Source organism: Syngnathoides biaculeatus, chromosome 7 (genome assembly GCF_019802595.1).
Source record: "Syngnathoides biaculeatus isolate LvHL_M chromosome 7, ASM1980259v1, whole genome shotgun sequence".
NCBI lineage: Eukaryota > Metazoa > Chordata > Actinopteri > Syngnathiformes > Syngnathidae > Syngnathoides > Syngnathoides biaculeatus.
The window spans coordinates 30,517,552-30,538,372 of record NC_084646.1 but is presented as its reverse complement, the minus strand read 5'-3'; the positions used below and the strand labels follow the sequence as shown (position 1 = coordinate 30,538,372).

General features: G+C 45.1%; 1 protein-coding gene across 1 annotated transcript in view; it reads left to right on the top strand.

Moving 5' to 3' along the window:
* The window catches only part of LOC133503554 (adenylate cyclase type 1-like), a 126,465-nt gene extending 108,529 nt beyond the window's left edge, over window positions 1–17,936 (top strand). The window contains exons 20-21 of the mRNA XM_061825265.1: window positions 4,124–4,248; window positions 14,252–17,936. Coding sequence (XP_061681249.1) covers window positions 4,124–4,248; window positions 14,252–14,581 — 455 coding nt within the window. The 3' untranslated portion in view covers window positions 14,582–17,936. The remainder of the gene's footprint in view (window positions 1–4,123; window positions 4,249–14,251) is intronic.
* The last annotated feature ends 2,885 nt before the right edge of the window (window positions 17,937–20,821 follow it).

Here is a 20,821-nt window from a genome sequence, read left to right as displayed (position 1 = left end):
AATCCAGATCATAGGTTGTAACGATGTCATTAATCAACATTGATTTATTACCCAGTGACCTAATATTAAAAAAACCTAGTCTTGCAGAGATAACTGAAGATAATGGTTTAATGGATTTACATTTTATCCTCGCTAAATTGGTAGTTCTACGTTTTTTTTTATGTCATATCTCTTTGACTTACTTGCGGTCTCTTGTAATTACAGGGAGGAAAAAATGCCTGATCTCCATAGGCGTCTTGAGTTATTCTGGAAAAGACCCATCAGATAGCAGTCAGATTTACAGAAAAGATTCTTCATGGGTGGAGTAGGGGCCTTTCACATCTTAGTGGACGGTGGTTTCAGGCGAAGAGGGATCAGAGGAAGATCTTGGCATGGTGCAGGCTGGACTCCAACATTAACAATTGTCTTCATTCTATTCGTCAGACCTACTAATGCATTTAGGTTGGTAGAGAGTGAATTTCCATTTGGGTTTGGCTCCAATGGGGCAGAGGAGGTGTAAGCGAATCCAAGTGCTGGCTCATCTCATTTGTCATTTGCTCCTCCGATTATTTGGATGACCCATATGAGTCCGTCTGCACCTTGTGTCACCTTATCTCTTGTTCCTCCAACAGTTTGGGAACAACTACATACTTCCGTCCTTCACCCGTGCACAGTTTTCTTTTCAGGATGGTGCATGACGTGCACAAAAAAGATATTGTCAGCCAACATCTTACTTTGTCCATTTTAGACAAACCATCTATCTTGTAAAGATGTCTGCGCTCACAAAAAAAAAAAAGAAATTTTCAATGTAACTCACGGATAATGCTGTCCTCACTTTGCTTCACCGCTTATTTATTTTACAAAGCTTCGAGGAATGTTCATCTCCAAATTGTACAAGTGGGAGAGGTCTGCTTACATAAACCTCAGCATCTGAACATTGCACTTTTGTTAGGAAATCAATTAAATTTTGCTTCAGTACCTCTGATTGCTGCTTGAGAAGACCCAGGGACTCTGTGTGTATGATGACAGATTTCACAATTGGGTGCTGATTAGTGATCTCCAGGATTTTTTCTTACAGATATCAGTCATGGTGTCATTAGTAAGACACAGTAGTTTGGTTGTGCTTCTCACTGCAAAAGTGTTTCACATTCTTGATGGCGTAATCACCAACTATTAACATTTGGGGTCACAATTTTTTTTAAAATTGTGATTTAATTTCACATCGTTCAGTAGTTTTGGGGAATGAGTATTCTTGGCCAGGTTATTGTAAAAGTGGCTCAAATCTATTTCTAAGTCTGATGTCAGTGTTTTGCATTGACTCATGTTCTATTTTTTTTGCTCTTCACGATAGCTACTGTCCCTGGGCGAGTCCATGGACAAGGCAGCTCGCAATGCAGGCCATCCAGAATCCTCGATCATCTGTTGGTGTTGTGTCCTCCCTTTTAGATGTTTCATATCTTCGGTTTTGCTCCCAGTAAATTCCACATAATTGCTGTAGGATCCGTGATGGTTTCCACAGTCCACACACTGTCCACATTATTGAACTAAGTGGCTGTCTGTTAGCACACTTCTGCTCACCATTTTGAGACATCGGTAGATTGGTTTCATCCACGCCTGACAATAAACATCCACATACACTTCAAGAGGACGGGTTTTTATTTCCAGGATTGACATCTTCTTCAGTAGTCCGTGATAGTCCTCAGTGGAAAAGGGAGGCATCTTGAGGGGTGGTCTTGTTGCTAACACCTGGCTTGTGCTAATTAGTAGGCAACACTCACGTAATGATGAGAGGGTATAAGAAAATATTGGAACAATGCAACAACTGACTATCCACTAAAAAGAAAAGTACAGTCCACTAGGTTTAAAAGTATCCAGTATGTTTCTAATTTTTCTACAAGAAAAAGAAGTTTATCAGGAAGAAATCAGAAATAAGAAGAGCAAGGGTGTGTGTCTGTGGCTGTGGAGTTTTTGACCAACTTATTAAACAGAATACTAGCGGGCGAAAAGATGACTGAAGAATGGAGGAAAAGTTTTCTAGTTCCCATTTTTAAGAACAAAGGTGATGTTCAGAGCTGTGGGAATTATAGAGGAATAAAGTTGATGAGCCACACAATGAAGTTATGGGAAAGAGTAGTGGAGGCAAGACTCAGGACAGAAGTAAGTATCTGGGTGCAACAGTATGGTTTAATGCTTAGAAAGAGTACCACAGATGCATTATTTGCCTTGAGGATGCTAGTGGAAAACTACAGAGAAGGGCAGAAGGAGCTACATTGTGTCTTTGTGGATCTAGAGAAAGCCTATGACAGAGTACCAAGGGAGGAACTGTGGTACTGCAAGTCTGGTGTGGCAGAGAAGTATATTAAAATAGTACAGAACATGTATGATGGCAGCAGAACAATGGTGAGGTGTGCCTTAGGTGTGACAGAAAAATTTAAGGTGGAGGTGGGACTGCATCAGGGATCAGCTCTGAGCCCCTTCCTGTTTGCAGTGGTAATCGATAGGCTGACAGATGAGGTTAGACTGGAATCCCCTTGCACCATGATGTTCACAGATGATATTGTGATATGCAGTGAAAGCAGGGAGCATGCAGAGGAACAATTACAAAGATGGAGACATGGACTGGAAAGGAGAGGGATGAAGATTAGCCGAGGTAAAACAGAATATATGTGCCTGAATGAGAAAGGTGGAGGGGGAAGAGTGAGGCTACGCGGAGAAGAGATAGCGAGGGTGGAGGACTTCAAATATTTAGGGTCAACAATCCAGAGCAATGGTGAATGTGGTAAGGAAGTGAAGAAACGGGTCCAAGCAGGTTGGAACAGCTGGCGGAAGGTGTCTGGTGTGTTATGTGACAGAACAGTCTCTGCTAGGATGAAGGGCAAAGTTTACAAAACAGTGGTGAGCCCGGCCACGATGTACGGATTAGAGACGGTGGCACTGAAGAAACAACAGGAAGCAGAACTGGAGGTAGCAGAAATGAAGATGTTGAGGTTCTCGCTCGGAGTGAGCTGGTTGGATAGGATTAGAAATGAGCTCATTAGAGGGACAGCCAAAGTTGGATGTTTTGGAGACAAGATTCGAGAGAGCAGACTTCAATGGTTTGGACATGTTCAGAGGCAAGAGAGTGAGTATATTGGTAGAAGTGTGCTGAGGAGGAGCTGCCAGGCAAAAGAGCGAGAGGAAGACCAAAGAGAAGGTTTATGGATGTGGTGAGAGAAGACATGAGAGCAGTTGGGGTTGGAGAGGAAGATGCAGGAGATAGGCTAAGATGGAAAAAGATGACACGCTGTGGCGACCCCTAACGGGACAAGCCGAAAGGAAAAGAAGAAGAATAAGATAAATACATATTACATAATCTTAATATAACAATATATACATATATATCATCATATATTCACAAACTATCGTCAGGCATAAACTATGCAATTCAATCTAAAGTTATGAGTTTGTCTGCAAAATAGAGGTCTGACTTTTACTTGACTTTTGCGATCTGATTAATCTAATTTAATAGACTTGCTTTTCTGTTTTTTAACCAAGGTTGAAATGAAAAGAGTGGCGGCCTGGTATAGCAACTAGTTATAGCTTTAGCCTCACAGTTCTGAGGACCAGGGTTCAAATTCCAGCCCTGACTGTTTTGCAGATTGCATGTTCTCCCTGTGCCTGCATTTTTCTCCGGGCACTCCGGTTTCCTCCCACATTCCAAAAACATACATTAATTGGAGACTCCAAATTGGCCTACGGTGTGATTGTGAGTGCGACTGTGGTCTGTCTCCATGTGGTCTATGATTGGCTGGCAATCCCGCAACCCTTGTGAGGATAAGCGACTAAGAAAATGGATGGATGGATGGATGGATGGATGGATGGATGGATGGATGGATGGATGGATGGGTGGATGAATGGAATAATTGTTTCATTGACTTTAATGTTTTTCTAAATTAAATTTTTGACCAAGATTTCAAATTCCGCCCCCAAAAATGAATGGCAATAAGTAAAATCTGAAATACAACTACTTCTTCTTCATCATTTTGTGGTTGAACACATGAACACTCTGATTTGTAAATGCGTTTTAATTCTGATTTGGTTTCTGTAAACGTTAGCTTAGAGAGGGAAATTCATTACATATTGGTGGTTTTTCATTTATACTCAGGAATCAATGTGGGCCCAGTGGTAGCAGGAGTCATAGGGGCCAGAAGGCCTCAATATGACATATGGGGAAACACAGTGAATGTAGCAAGCCGAATGGACAGTACTGGAGTACAAGGGAAAATACAGGTATGTGTTGCACGCAATCTCTACATCATTTCTTTCTTTGTTCTACACCATCATTATACATATTTAGACTATTTTGGAAAATGCAATACATTTTATAATTTTGGTAAACTGAGTATTGTCCACAAGACTGTAGGGGTGGCCAAGAAGTCAAAGATCAAGAGCCACATTTTTACTGGGTTACGGCAAAGAGCCACATCATACATATGAAAGAGCCAAAGAGCCATATCATACACATGAGCATCATTTCCTCCTCTCACACATACCTTTGCTAAGACAGATTTATCGTAAATTTCACACACCAACATGATAACAAGAAAAATCGACTTTAACGTAGTACAAAGACGACAAGACAGTAATTTATATAAAAAAATAAAATAGGTTTGCTCTTCACACAGACAAATTACCAGTTAAACCAAGTCTTGTCTTGTCACAGCTCTCATCTAATGCAACACTAAAACGCCCACATCATTTGAGGTATGAATGCAACTGTGAAACAGTAATGATATTGAGTGTCTATGTCATGATGACAGTTGACATGTCATGGGACAGTTGAAGGGCTGATAACATTGGTTTAAGATTTTTGTTTTAGGACACAAGATTTCAGTGACTTCGCTGAGACATTTTTTAATAAATTACCCTTCACTGTATGGCTTTTGGCGCCACGGGGGAGCAACTTGTTAGAGCATTGGCCTCACAGTTCTGAGGACCGGTGTACAAATCCCGGTGCCACCAGTGTGGAATTTGCATTTTCTTTCCCTGCCTGTGGGTTTTCTCAGAGCACTCCAGTTTCCTCTCACATCATACAAACGTGCATTAATTGGAGACATTAACATTGCCCCTAGGTGTTATTGTGAGTGCGACTATTGTCTGTTTCTGTGTGCCATGTGACTGGCTAGCAACCAGTTCAGGGTGTACAGTACCTTGCCTACTGCTTGACGATAGCTGGGATAGACTCCCACGATTTTTGTGAGGATAAGCCCTAACATTCCCCTCATTCTAGCAATGGCTTGTGCCCTCCGACTGACTGGCGACCACTTCTGGGTGTCGTCCGCCTTTCGCCCCAATGTTGGCTGGGATGGGCTCCAGCGGACTACGGCCCAGAACAGGATAAGCGATGTTGAAAATAGATGGATAGCAGAGACTCATCTGTTACATAACACACCTGACACTTTGTACCACCCATTGCAAGCTGCTTGGACCCATTTCCTAACTTCCTGACAACACTCATCATTGCTCTGGACTGTTGACCCCAAGTATTTAAAGTCATCCACACACACTAGTTCTTCTCCCTGTGTTCCCCTTCCACCACTCTAATTCTATCTATTAATTCTATCTAAATGTATTCCTTTCACCCCTCCTCAGTCCGCTCATTGTCCCACTTCTTCTGAGCTAATCTCTTTCCTTGTATGATTTCCTGTAATGTGAGATTCCACACCAAGTCTCCTTTTCTTTCTTGCCAGAAAATATATCAAGTACACTCCTGCATGTCTCTGATTACCTTGGCTTTATTGGTTCAGTCTTCTGGAAGATCCTCCTGTCTCCCCTCTTCCCGAAAAGCTGCACAACATTCTTCCTGTCTGTTTCCACCATATGGTTTGCTTCTCTGGCTTTGTCTTCTTAATCCTCGTCCCACACCACAATCCTATGTTCTCTAGATACACTCTGACCTACTACTCCCTTATAGTCTGTAACTTTCAGATTACATTGTCTACACAAAATGTAATCCACCTGCATGATTCTCCCAGTGCTCCTGTAGGTCACCCTATGTTCCTGCCTCTTCTGAGAAAAAAAGTGTTCACTACCGCTATTTCCATCCTTTTTCCAAACTCTAGGCTGTGAGATTTGGACCTCTCCTTCGTCTTTGACCTCCAGTAACTGAATTCCCACCGGTGTGGGTGGGCGGACGTTGTTAGCCTGGGCCACGACTGATCCAGTACAGAATTCTTTCGATGAGTACTCATACTTGTTTAGCACAGTTTTAAGACGGATGCCCTTCCTGATGCAAGCCTCTCCATTTTTGCGGACTTGGGAGTGGTCAACAGTTTTCACTAGCTTGTGCTCAACATAAGGCGGCAAATAAATGCAGAATGCAAATAAAGTTTTTAAACACAAGCTCAACCATCATAATTCGTGCGAGCTTTGATAAATCACATTGCATTTTCTAAATTAATCTACAGTGTATATGAACACCGCTGGAGTCTGGGAGAAACCTCGCATTTCAAAAACCATCTAGTTTCAGGAAACATGGCATGTTTTTTGAGCAATTACATTGCATCATCAAAGAGACCCTTTTTTGGTCAATAATTTGTAAGGGGCGGCACGATGGATTAGCTGGTAAAGCATCAGCCTCACAGTTCTGAGCACCCGGGTTCGATCCCGGACGCACCTGTGTGGAGTTTGCATGTTTTCCTCGTGCCTGTATGGGTTTTCAACAGGCACTCAGGTTTCCTCTCACATCCCAAAAACATGCAACATTAATTGGCCACTTTAAATTTGTCAGGTTCAAACAAAAAGGAAGCAAAGACACCAGTTCAAGTCTCGTGAGGAGAGAGGAGAGGAACTGTCTCGTACAATTCACTACTGCACTCTCTGATTATCCTCTCCTCAGCACCTCTATTTATTTAGTTTTAAGACGCCCCTTATTTACATGGATGTTACAAAAAGGAGACGGCATGCAAAATAGTTGGAAACAAAGTGTACTTGTTTGTTCATGTGTGTGTGCATGTGTGTGGAAGATTGCTGACTACATGTGTGGTCATCATTTCTTTGACAGGCAACAGTTCTAACAGTTCTGATAATTAGATGTTTTTGTTCTTGCTATCTCCTGCTAGGTGGCTGCCACGTTATCTAAAGCAGAGCAAAATTTCTTTCCAGGAAGCAGATGTATGATAATTATATTCACAATTATTCCTATAAAATTGCGCCTAGTGTCATGATCCTGGATTCCAGCCAGGGCTGGGCGTGGCCGTCTAATCGGAAGGGTCACCCCTGCGCCTCATGACCTCCGATTAGACCCAGTACATATAGGACCCGGGGGACGACAGAGACTCTGCTAGATCGTTGCCTCTCATGCCTCGTTCCTGCACTACCGTACTCCTGACGTCTACCTCCCGTGTACCGACCAACGCCTGTCTCCCGACCTACCCCGTAAGCCTGCCGTTACTGATCTTGCTGCTTGTTTGGACTGACTCCCTGGTAACCGACATTGGAACGAATAAAGGCTTATTCCGCACTGCTGACCTCTCACCTGAGTCGTGCATTTGGGTCCACCCCCGAGTCTCGTCCGTGACACCTAGGTGTGATTGTGAGTGCGACTGTTGTCTGTCTCCTTGTCCCCTGAGATTGGCTGGCAACCAATTCAGGGTGTACCGTGCATCTTGCCCATTGACAGCACTCCCGCGATCCTCGTGAGGATAAGCGGCAAAGAAAATGGATGGATGGCTGATTTGTAAGGTTTCTCCCCAATGGCAGCGAAATACGGGCTTCGTCTGCGCGCTCACCCAGGTGTTCCAGTATGCGGCCAGGGGCGTTGCCGCGTGTCCGACTACGCCATTGAGTTCCGGATTCGGGCTGCCGAGAGCCGCTGGAATGAGGAAGCCCTCCATGACGCGTTTTACGAGGGACTGTCCCCACAGATCCGTGGTCACCTCGTGGCCATGGATCTTCCGCCTTCACTCAACTCCCTCATCGCATTGGCCCTCAAGGTGGACCAGCGCCTCACCGTGCAGAGACAGATGGAGGGCCTGAGGGAGGAGGAGAGGGAGAGTTGCAGTCCGGTTGTTTCCGCTTCCCGGCCACCCGTGTTGTCAGCTTCACCGGAAGCCATGCAAGTGGAGGGGCTTGGCCGCTCAGCGGAGGAGCGCTTACGTCGGCGACGAGAGGGACGCTGTTTTTACTGCGGGCGTTTGGGACACTTGATCGCCCGTTGCCCGACTCGACCAGGGCATTCTGACATCAGGATCGCTACTCCGGTGAGGGTGCGGTACACCGCGACGGGGTCAGGGAGGTCCCTTCTTCACCTCACCTTGGGAACGGACTCCCGATCATGCTCTGTGACGGCTTTCATAGATTCTTCAGACGCTACGTATGAGCTTTCCGGACGCTCACTTGGAGCGAATTAGCTTTCATGTCTTCGACGCACGTAGTAGCGACATCATCTTGGGCAGTCCGTGGCTCAAAGAACATAATCCGCACATAGATTGGACCACGGGTCAGATCAAGACTTGGTATGAGGACTGTCTCAGTCGTTGTTTCGCTGTCCGGAGAGACAGGGGTATTCAAGTCGCGCCGGTTCGGCTAACAGAACCTGGTACCGCCCTGGACATGACCGCAGTGCCCTCCTGCTATCATGACCTACGGGAGGTCTTCTCTGAATCTAAGGCAAAGTCTCTACCGCCACATCGGTCATACGACTGCGCGATTGAACTCCTGCCAGGCACCTTTCCTACCAGAGGGAAACTGTTCTCTTTAACAGGACCAGAGCATCAAGCCATGAGGGACTACATCGAGGACTCGCTGGCAGCCGGACTCATTCGCCCCTCATCTTCAACAGCCGGTGCGGGGTTTTTTTTTTGTCAAGAAGAAGGACTCCACGCTGCGACCCTGCATCGACTACCGAGGACTGAACGACATCACAGTCAAGAACAGGTACCCTTTGTCGCTTATCTCTACAGCATTCGAACTCCTCCAGGGAGCCCGGATCTTCACCAAGCTCGACTTGCGCAGCGCTTACCATCTGGTGCGGATTCGGGAAGGGGATGAGTGGAAGACGGCGTTCAACACCCCCACAGGGCACTATGAGTATCTTGTGATGCCCTTTGGACTGACAAACGCTCCGGCCGTCTTTCAGAACTTCATTAACGACGTGCTCCGGGAGTTCCTGAACAGATCTGTCTTTGTTTACCTGGATGACATTCTCATCTTTTCAGCAGACCTAGCCTCTCACATTCAACAAGTCCGAGAGGTGCTCCGGCGTCTGCAGCAGCACCAATTATACGTGAATATGGATAAGTGTGCGTTCCATCAGGCATCCGTGTCCTTCCTGGGCTTCGTCCTGGCTGAGGGAGAGATACGGATGGACCCCGGGAAGGTCGACGCGGTGCTGCGGTGGCCTACCCCCACCAACAGGAGGGACGTGCAGAGGTTCTTGGGATTTGCCAATTTCTATAGGAAATTCATAAGGAACTTCAGTTCCGTGGCCGCTCCTCTGCATTCGCTCACTTCGCCAAATACCACCTTCGACTGGTCCGGGACCTGCCAGGAGGCCTTCGGCAGGCTCAAGGCAAGTTTCACGACTGCGCCCGTTCTCATTATTCCGGATCCCGATAACCAGTTTGTGGTGGAGGTGGATGCATCGAATTCAGGAATCGGAGCAGTCTTGTCGCAGAGGAGTCCCAGGGATGGAAGGATTCACCCGTGCGCGTTCCTGTCTAGAAAGTTGACCCCGGCAAAGAGGAACTACGACGTGGGAGATAAGGAACTGCTGGCGGTCAAGAGCGCGTTGGAGGAGTGGCGGCACTGGCTGGAGGGCTCGCAAGTACCGTTCGTTGTCTTCACGGACCATAAGAACCTTGAATACTTGAAGTCCGCGAAGAGGTTGAACGCCCGACAGGCCAGGTGGGCTCTATTTTTCACCCGCTTCCACTTTAAGGTGTTTTACCGCCCAGGCTCCAAAAACGGCAAGCCGGATGCACTCTCGCGGATCCACGAGGGAGGGCGCACTGATTCAGACGCCGCTACTATCCTGCCAGCGGGGTGCTTTGTGTCCGGGTTCACCTGGTCCATCGAGTCGCGGGTGAAGGAGGCCCTGGAAGAGACACCGCCACCCGCGGATTGTCCGTCGGGCCTTCTTTTCGTCATCCCATCTCTGCGGGGAGACGTCATCAACTGGGCCCATACCAACAAGACGGTCTGCCACCCGGGTATGGCGAAGACACGGTCAGTGGTCGAACAAAGGTTCAGGTGGCCTAACCTCAGGAAGGATGTAAGGGAGTTCGTCAACGCCTGCCCGGTGTGTGCTGCCAATAAAACTTCCCGCCTACGGGCCCGTTGGTGAGTTGCAACCCCTGTCCATCCCCTTTCGTCCGTGGTCACACATCGCGATGGACTTCGTTACCGGCCTGCCGCCTTCACAAGGGAACACAGTGGTGCTGTCCATAGTGGACCGTTTCTCCAAGATGGTCCACTTCGTGCCGCTCCCGAAGATCCCGTCGGCCAAGCAGACAGCCCAGTTGGTATTAGACGAGGTCGTCCTTTACCACAGTCTACCCCAGGACATCGTTTCGGACAGGGGTCCGCAATTCAGCGCCCGTTTCTGGAAGGAGTTCTGCAACCTCATCGGCGCTTCAGCAAGTCGGACATCGGGTCATCACCCAGAGTCTAATGGCCAAACTGAGAGGATTAACCAGGAATTAGAGACCGGTCTTCGATGTCTGGTATCCAGGGACCAGAGCACGTGGAGCCAGCACATCAAGTGGGTGGAGTATGCCCACAATTCCCTACCCTCCGCTTCAACAGGTATGGCTCCACTCCATGTCGTGCATGGGTATCCTCCGTCCCTGTTTCCTCCACTGGTCACAGAATCCACAGTTCCGTCGGCCCTGGCCGTGGTGCGACGCTGCAAACGGACCTGGGAAGCAGCTCGGAGGACACTGCTGCGCATGAGCAGCGCCTACAAGGCCGCAGCAGACCGCAAGAGGAGGGCCGCACCAGAGCTCAGAGTGTGACAGCGAGTGTGGCTCTCCACCAAAGATCTCCCGCTGCGGACGGAATCCCGCAAACTTGCTCCCAGGTTCGTTGGCCCGTTCCCTGTTTCCAAGGTTATTAACCCGGTCGCCGTCTCGTTGAAACTGCCCAGGTCGATGAGGGTGCACCCTACGTTCCACGTCAGCAGACTTCGCCCGAATCGCACGTCGTCGCTGGCTCCTCCGCTCAAGTCCCCCCCGCCCCCCCGCATGGTCGACGGTGGGTTGGTGTACACCGTGCGCCAGTTGCTGTCTTCCCGCCGCAGAGGGAGGGGGGTCCAGTACCTGGTGGACTGGGAGGGATATGGCCCGGAGGAGCGCTCTTGGATCCCCTCCCGCTTCGTCGTGGACCGCTCCCTCATCAGGGACTTTCACGCGGCTCACCCTGATGTGCCTGGGCCATCCAGAGCCGGCCGTTGGGGGGGGGGGTACTGTCATGATCCTGGATTCCAGCCAGGGTTGGGCGTGGCCGTCTAATCGGAAGGGTCACCCCTGCGCCTCATGACCTCCGATTAGACCCAGTACATATAGGACCCGGGGGACGACAGAGACTCTGCTAGATCGTTGCCTCGTTCCCGCACTACCGTACTCCTGACGTCTACCTCCCGTGTACCGACCAACGCCTGTCTCCCGAGCTACCCCGTAAGCCTGCCGTTACTGATCTTGCTGCTTGTTTGGACTGGCTCCCTGGTAACCGACATTGGAACGAATAAAGGCTTATTCCGCACTGCTGACCTCTCACCTGAGTCGTGCATTTGGGTCCACCCCCGAGTCTCGTCCGTGACACCTAGGTGTGATTGTGAGTGCGACTGTTGTCTGTCTCCTTGTCCCCTGAGATTGGCTGGCAACCAATTCAGGGTGTACCGTGCATCTTGCCCATTGACAGCACTCCCGCGATCCTCGTGAGGATAAGCGGCAAAGAAAATGGATGGATGGCTGATTTGTAAGGTTTCTCCCCAACGGCAGCGAAATACAGTGTTCCCTTGTTTAACACGGGGGTTACGGGCCTCAGAAAACCCGCTTAAGTGAAATCTGTGGAGTAAAAATACTTTTTTTTTTCTTTTTTTTTCATTCATTATTGATTTCTTTCATTTACAGTGCATATTTTGCACTGAAGAGGAAGTAGTGGACACAAGTATTGAGAAAGAGGAGAAGGATGCATTAACACTTGACAACCATGGCCAAAGAACTTCAGCTAACAGCAGGTGCGGTCTCTGGCACCGGGCTTTAAGGGTCGCCGTGGGATCGCTCATCTTAAGTACCGGGAATGCCACCACGTCACAACGTGGGCACAACCCATTGCGGCTCAACTGAGACAGCGTGGGGCCCAGCGACAGTCCCCGCGGTAGTAGTCCTGGTACTTAGGGCAGTCTTCTCTACAGTCCCTTAGCCAATAGGGACACAGAACTCAATGTGGGGAGAGGGGTTCCCTGAGCAAATCCTGATACAGAACATAAAGCGCATTCATACGCCGTAAAAAAGAAAAAAAAATAGCCTGCTCCATTGTGAAAAATTACACGCACACATTCGCCAAAAAAAATCTGTGTAATAGCAAAGTAAAGTAAACTATGTTGTGGCGAGAGGGGCACATCAACTTTTAAAGTTTGGCAGGCACAATCCTAGGTGCAACCAGTTGGTAGATCAGCTTCCCCTCTGTCATGACCAGAACACGAAGCTGAACCCTATATGCATGACTCACAAGACCAGGTACAGTTTGGGGAGCGTATTTATTCAGTCCAATGACGCTACGCAGCCAGGCAGTCCAAACAGGAAGCAGTGTCAGAATCACGAGGCGGAGAGGCAAGGTCATCAACAAGGCAGGGTTCGGTACACAGAGCATCAAGGACAAGGACATGGAGTTGCGGGAACGGGACATGAAAGTACAACGATCTGATGAAGGACCAGACCGCATGCATGGCAAGATATCTAGTCTGTAATCAGTGCAACAAGAAGCAGGTGTGCGCATCTGCTCACCGGAGAAGGTGCGCACTGGGTCGAGGAAGGACATGCCCATGACACACGCATGAGCATGTATGCATGAGCAATCTAGTTTGAGCTCATTTTTTGCATGCAAAAACATATTTATAGTAAAGTAAGTACAAAGTGTGTTATTCTAACATTTTGAAAGTCTGTATATAACGATTTTGACGCCAAGGTGTTATGGCACGGGACAGTGGTTCAGCTGGTAAAGCGTTGGCCTCATAGTTCTGAGGTCCTGGGTTCAATCCTGGACCCGCCTGTGTGGAGTTTACATGTTCTCCCCGTGCCTGCATGGGTTTCTTCCGGGCACTCCGGTTTCCTCCCACATTCCAAAAACATGCAACATTAATTGGACACTCTAATTGCCCCTAGATATGATTGTGAGTGCGACTGTTTGTCTCGATGTGCACTCCGATTGGCTGGCAACCAGTTCAGGGTGTACCACGGCTCCTGCCTGTTAACAGCTGGGGTGTCCTCCAGCGTTCTCCGCGACCCTCGTGAGGATAAGTGGAGAATAAAATGGATGGATGGATGGATGGATGCATATATTATTAATACGTGACATTGAGTGTCATCTAAGAGTGGTGACTGTCAAATTTGTCAGCGTAAGACTTAAATCTGTTGACCTCAAAGACAGAAATGACATTTCATCATATTATCCATCCATTTTTTTCTTTTAATCCTGCTTCTCCTCATCGGGGTTCCAGGTGATCTGGAGCCTATTTCAGCTGATTTAGGGGATAATGGGCATGTACTCAACACTCTAGACTGGTTGTAAATTAAAAAAAAATAAAATTGCATGTTATCCACGAATTTCGTGGATAACAAAACACAAGCAGCTGTCATTTGAACTTTGGACATTGACTGAAAGGCAAACTCTTATGTTTTCCATCATTGATGGTCAAATAGATGGTGTTATAAAAAAATGTCTGGCACTTCTGAAAATATTTCATTTTTGTGAGTGACCCATTCCATCAAAAAATCTCTGATCTTGTTGATGTTTCTTCATTGACTTTTTTTCCTCAGGTTTTCCTTGTGATGCTGACTTGTTTTTTTCTTTTTTATGAAGATTATGGTTCTAAGACAAGCTTCCAAATTAAAGTACCCTGAGATAACTTTTGATGTGAATTACAATTTTGAAAGGAAAGTAAAAGTAATTTTACTCCATCTTTCAGATTTCTTGCATAACCTCTTTAATCACCTCTATCAGATACACTATGTGAAAGCTTTGAAAGACCACTTTAAGAAAAATCTGCATTATCCTGTATTTTTTTTTTCAGGTGACAGAAGATGTCTATCGTGTGATTGCAAACCAGTATAAATTTGTTTGTCGGGGACAAGTCAGTGTAAAGGGCAAAGGCCAGATGCTCACTTACTTCCTGGAAGAGCCGAGGCTAAGCTGTAGTCTATCTCACTCCCTTCAGCAGCCCCGCAATTCGGAGCAGCGCTTAAGCGCCTTTGACCAAGCAAGTGTTTGCACCAGGTTAAGCCCAGCCCCTACAGTGACCACCTATCCTACAGTGAGGACCCCAATCCCATCCTTTGCTAAACCAATGCTTTCCACCAGCACCACTAGGTACCTGCCATCTGTCCCAACAGAACTAGTTTGATGTCCACTCTCTCCGAAGTAGTAGTTTAAAAAATGGTTGAAAAAAAAAAAAAAGAAAAAAAGATGGCAGCAACAACAAAGCACAAAGAAGCAGGGAAGGATGTTATCTGACTTATTGATAGCTATCCAGTGGGTATTCTGGATTTGGCACTCAAGTGCATCCACAACGGATCATATGTGGCCTCAATCAGAGTCTCCCACCACACTCGAACACTGTTTGTTGTTTGACGCTAAGGGCGTCATGAGCAGGATACAGGATGCTATGGTCTCTTTGCTCTGTAGTCAAAAGCCAAGGATGTGTCCAGGATTTCAGAGCAAACTCCTGGCTGTATCCGCAACTATAATAAACAAAGTCAGCCAAACAACATCCACAGTCAATAGTGTAGCACGCAAAACTCTTTCCAAGAAACGGAACATTCCTTTAACTACATTAGACGACCCCTTTTTTTACAGAATCCAAACAAATCCGTGCTATTGCCTTGACTTCTCAGAATGAGCAGAATGAGTTCATCGCTACTTTATTTGGGCTTTTACGATGTTATTGATATTACACAGCAGATGAATTTATTACTGGTGCATTGTTGACAATGACATATTTATTTAAAAGTAGATGGAGCCAAATGTATAATTATGCTATTAACTTGCCAAAATACAACAAGGCATGGCCTTTAATCATTGTTGCGTCAGTGTACGCTTAAGGCCTCATCATCGTAAACCTCTGACGGCAAGTGAGGTCGACTTATTTTTTTTTGGACCAAGCTGCCCAGATAAGTGCATGAAGCCACTGCTGCATTTCAGTCATGTTGCTATTTGTTTGCCTGCAATGCTTGACTTTCAGATTGTTCCTTGTCGAAGTGTAGCAATAAAAGAGTTTGTATCCTACCACAGCATAATCACCTTTGCATGCTAAAGCCTGCTGGACCTTTGTTCGATCTGATGGTTGATTTCGCGATTAGAATGTGCATAGTTAACTACACAAATCTGTATCTCTGTGAAGTTGAAGAATGACCTAGAAAGCCTATTTTCTACATCTCGTGAGTGTAACTCGTTCCAAACGGAATTGCAGCAAAAAGGAGAGAAAAAAAATCCATTTACTTATTGAGTAATGTTTTTATTGTTAAAATGGTCTAATAGTCTACTATTTTTACTACCTAAAATATGCTTTCATTTGTCAAATAAAACTGCCGTTTCTGAGGAGTCACAAAAACCTGTATGTCTTCCTCAAGTAAAAAATCTATTTAATGGTATAGCATGCTACACACTAACAGTTAACTGTCCTCAAATCCAATGGAGCATGCAGTACTTGGAAGCCGCTGGCTATCACATACATGCAATGATGGAACCTGAAAACAACTTGGGCGGCAGACAAAACTGGTTCTATATAGTATGCATGTGTGTATGCATATACCAGTGCTTTCTTGACCTGTCTTCTTCAAAAGCTTGGTGTACAAACCTTTTGACAATATTTCAGGATAGTTGGACATTAAAGGCGCTATTCTCCCATTTGTGTATGTTTTTTTAAAATAAATTTGATTGTTTCTATGACATCACTGCCCCATAATAACAACTGAGCACCTAATGTGTGCGTAAACACCAATAAGTCATGGCTTGTTGAAGTCTGAGGATGGTTGTGATTGCAGGAAGATGGAGTTTATTATGAGACTTGTCGACGCCATACAAATACATTTGGAAAATAATGGACACTTTAAATTCGAAATTACCTTCTTTAGCAGAAATATCATTGCCTTTGAGACGCTTGCACCCCTAGTCTAACGGGCTACTTTAAAAAAGCACGGTATTCTGTATTGATGTAAATTGAGTAAAAATCGTGTAATTCGAATATTCTCCTAATAATGTTTGAAGGTCATTCAATTAAAAAAGTGGGTGTACTTGCTGCTCTATGCAACAGTACTTTCCATACCAGTGCCGTTGCTGGGCCTGTTTAAGGGAGGGCTACAGTTCAGTTGTTAATGGTGAAGGTAAATTGTCTTACCTCCCCTGAAACCGCTTTCCAGCCACCCAAAAAATATTGGTCTCTAGCTGCTTGCCTTTTTTAAATACTCTGACATAAACGGAACAATATGACCATTAAGTCTTGGGGTTCCTCTCACTTCTTCCTGCCGTTGTTGGCGATCAATAGGTTACAAATGTGCCAATATATTTTTATAAACAAACTTTTTGTGTTACACCGTAGCAAAATTAATGTGTGACTGGAGGAAAACTGGATTTTCTTTGTTGAATGCCTGAATTTCTCTTCTTTCAACTGTTACTGAGCATTGTTTTTGTATTGTCCCAAATGGGGAAAATGTTGGTACTTGTTTGGAAATATTACCGGAGTGAAAAGATGCTATACAACTTATGGTATTAAAATTATTTGACTGGCTACATTATAGCTCATATCCTTGCTTTATGTTTCTAAACATGGATCATACTTGATGCAATTGTTGTATGTAGCTATTTCTCACTATTGTACATTGTAGTTTTTTTTCCCCCAGAACTATATAATTTATTTTTTTCTTCTTTTTTGTTGAAAATGTATCGTATTGAGATGTTTTATGTGAATTGAAAGAGAATACAGTATTTTTACAAGTGTTTGCACTCATCTGATATTGACATATTGTTAATATGAAAATAAAGTAAGAGGGGATTGTGTCACCGGGGGAACTCTAATTTCTCTACCAAACATGAACTACCAAGTTGTATAACAGGAGGAAAAAAAAGTAGCTGAACTATGGCACAACACTTAGTGTCAGTAAGATTCCAGCAGTGTTTTTCAGAAGTAGTCATTCTTCTCTCATTGCAAAACATGACCACTGAGAGGGTAAATGCAGACTACACACATATTGTACACGCACACCCATCCGCACGAACATGGATTTCAAGCATTTCCTCAGAAAGTGCATTTGACAAGTTTAATTTGTGTGTGTATGTGTGTTGAACAAGCAAAATACAATTGTCAGCAAATGCATGATGTAAAAATGTAGTATCAGGCTATTTTTTGTTGACAGTACATGAAAATGAGTATTTTCTGAGCCGCTTATCCTCACAAAGGTCGTGAGAGTGCCGGAGGCTGTCCCAGCGGTCATGGGGCAGGAGGCGGGTTGCACCCTGACTGTCTCCCAGCCAATCGCAGACCACATAGTCACAGACAACAGATGCACTCACAATCATACCTATTGTTAACTTGGAAGGGCCGGGATTCGATACCTGGTCCTCAGAACTGTGAGCCCAATGCTGCTCCAGTTCCAGCTCCAGTTGCCTCACCGTGCCGCCAGATGAAAATAACCACAGCACTACACTTCCATTATTTAATCTTTGGTGTCAAGCTGGAAAAGTGTCTTGAATATTGGAAAACCTTGGAGCTACTGCATTACTTCTAATAGTCTATTATTAATATATATACTATATATATATAGTATATAATACTATATACCATTCTAAACCCAAAAGCAGAAGATTCTACTGGAAAAAGGGAGCTGCAGGGATAAAAATGAATACAAATTGATACATGCATTAAGGCATTGTACAGTTCTTATTGTATAGTTGAATGTTTTTGACAGCATAAAACATTTTTAATCTCTACAAATATTCATCTACTTTTTGTGTTATGACCCAAATAGATAAATAAAACCGAACACAAATCACACAGTGTGACACATCTAAACAAATTGTGTTTTAGAAAAAGAAGGAAAGCCAGACAATGATTGTGTACTTATGTGTTAAGATGAGTACAAGTCCCCCCCACCAAGTCCTGTCACAGGAATGCCCAGCTTCCAAACATTCATCAGTGTTTGTGTGTGTGTGCGCACCCATTTGTGTGAGCTGAAAGTGAAAATGACATGCGGAACATCCTGAGTGTGTGACATGTCCTGGCAACAAAAGATAAGTCATGATGCTAAGGGAACAAGCTTATGTTTTTCAATAAATAAGTGACAAATCAAACACACGCATATGAAAACTTTGTGGATTTAATTTGTTTAATTTTTTTCACCATCTTCTTGTTCTTTTCCTTTCGGCTCGTCCTGTTATTAGTCTCCACAGCGTGTCATCTTTTCCCATCAAAGCCTATCGTGCATCTCTCTCTCTAACATGCCTCCCCTCACAACATCCATCAAGCTTCTCTTTGGACTTCCTCGCTCTCTTTGGCCTGGTAGCTCCATCCTCAGCACGCTTCTACCAATATACTCACTCTCAAGGGCAGAGCACAGGATAGGATGCAAATTTCAAGACTCCAACAACAAGGGGCAGTTGAAGAAGTTTCATTTCAACCAGCGATCCATATATGGGTAGGCAGTCCAATAAGAGAGATACACCCACCCAGAGATACCCACCAGGGTCAGTCTGTTTAGACCACCCAAAGTGAGGTGCTCGATTTTGCACTTCAGGAGAATGGCAAGGACACAGAGCACCAGAGTCTTACCGGGCCAATACGGTCGGATGTCCGTGAAGACAAAACCAAAGGAAAAGCAAAAGCCGGGCAACAGGGATAGGTGGTGGCTGTTGGTCTCGCACCATCGGAGTAGGAGTAAGATGTGGCTGTTGCAGACCGAGCATTGCCAGTGCAGGAGCCACGTGGTGGATGCCGCCGGTACAGGAGCAAGCATGGGGGCCTGCCACAGCTGAGGAGAAGAATTTTAATATCTTTAATATCATGATAACAGGTGGGCACTCGAAACAAGTCAGGATTCACTGATGGGGTTTACGGAATCTCCTTAGCGACACATCTATTGATAATATGTACAGTTCTGAGCATAGTTGCCTCCATAAGCCCAGAGGACCAGTCAATATGGGGTTTATGTAATCTCAACTAAGGGTTTCCCAAAATCAAGCCATAATTCATTGCGTCAAAAACGTGAAAACTAATACAGTCCGAGTAGGAATCAGGAAGTATTAGTGTGAGTGGTTGGGTGCAATGAGTAATTCCCCCCCCCCCCCCAAAAAAAAATCGTCTGCAGCATAGACATTGCGATAACATTTGATCTCAAAGGTTCTAAAACAGATTCGCCTAACAAGGAGTGATTCGTAAGACAGCATCAGAACTAGAGTCGATAAAAACTGCCATATGAATTTCTTGGGCCGGAGAGGATAACACAACTTGAGGAAAAGCACAGATAGTATCTTTCTGATTGGGATTCAGACTCACCATTGTTATGTTAAGGGTACTGGTAGCTTTGACATGACAGTTACTCATGGAATGACACACGGATCTTTTGTTATGTTTTGAGAGAAGGGCTCTATTACGTCATCGGACATGGTTTTCTAGAATGTTTCTATAAGGATGAGGATGTATCGACAGAGCTTTTTATTAATACTGCTACTTTCGGACAAGTACACAAAGACACGGATGCCACACTGCTTTCCGTCTTCAATCACATTTCTGGAACATTCGCTGGAAATAACATTCGCCTATTTGGAACATTTGTTCAACTCTGGTGACTATACGTTTGGCTAGTTGGCTGATGTTACACGGTACTAAACTGTCTTTGTACTTCAATTTTGTTATTATTTTGTGTTGTATTGTATTGTATTGTGTGTGATTAAATTGTCTTAAATGCAATACAAGCGCTTTGTTATATTTTGCTGGTTTGACCAAGGAGATTTATTCTAAATTCACACGTAACATGTTTTATAAACTGCGAGACAAATTAGTTCCCCCACCCGTTTATTTTTTTTCCATACCTCTATACACATCTACCATTTGGAACCCCCAGAGCTCTTGTCCTTTGCACCTGTGCAATTCATTTTTCACAACAAATCGTGTCTTTTGGAAACATGTGAAGAGTGAATCCATCCTCCAAAGTGTTCGAGCAAAATCCAGCAATACAATGAGCCACCATTTAAGCAAAAACGCAGTAGAAAACAGTTAATTTCTCACCTGTACAAATAGTAAATACACTTGATCCTGCAGCTGAAGTTGTTTGCAAAATATGTCACGTCCAGCTTCTTCTTCAACCTCACACAGTCCACATAATTTTCATGCCGCGAGAATAAAAAATCATTATCGAGCAACAATTCTGACGTGCTTTGAGCAAACAGATGATTCCATGTTTTTGGTGTCATTGGGACTTTCAGGTTTTTGTTTTCAGGACACAAGATTCCAGCAACCTCACGAAAGCATTTTTTTATGTGTATGGATGCTTGCCCTTTCAATGTTCCAAGCCACTTGATTTAATGCAAGCATTTGTCTCTGGATGCCTCTTTAAATTTTATTTGTTTTAAATGCATTATGCTTTTCCATGTG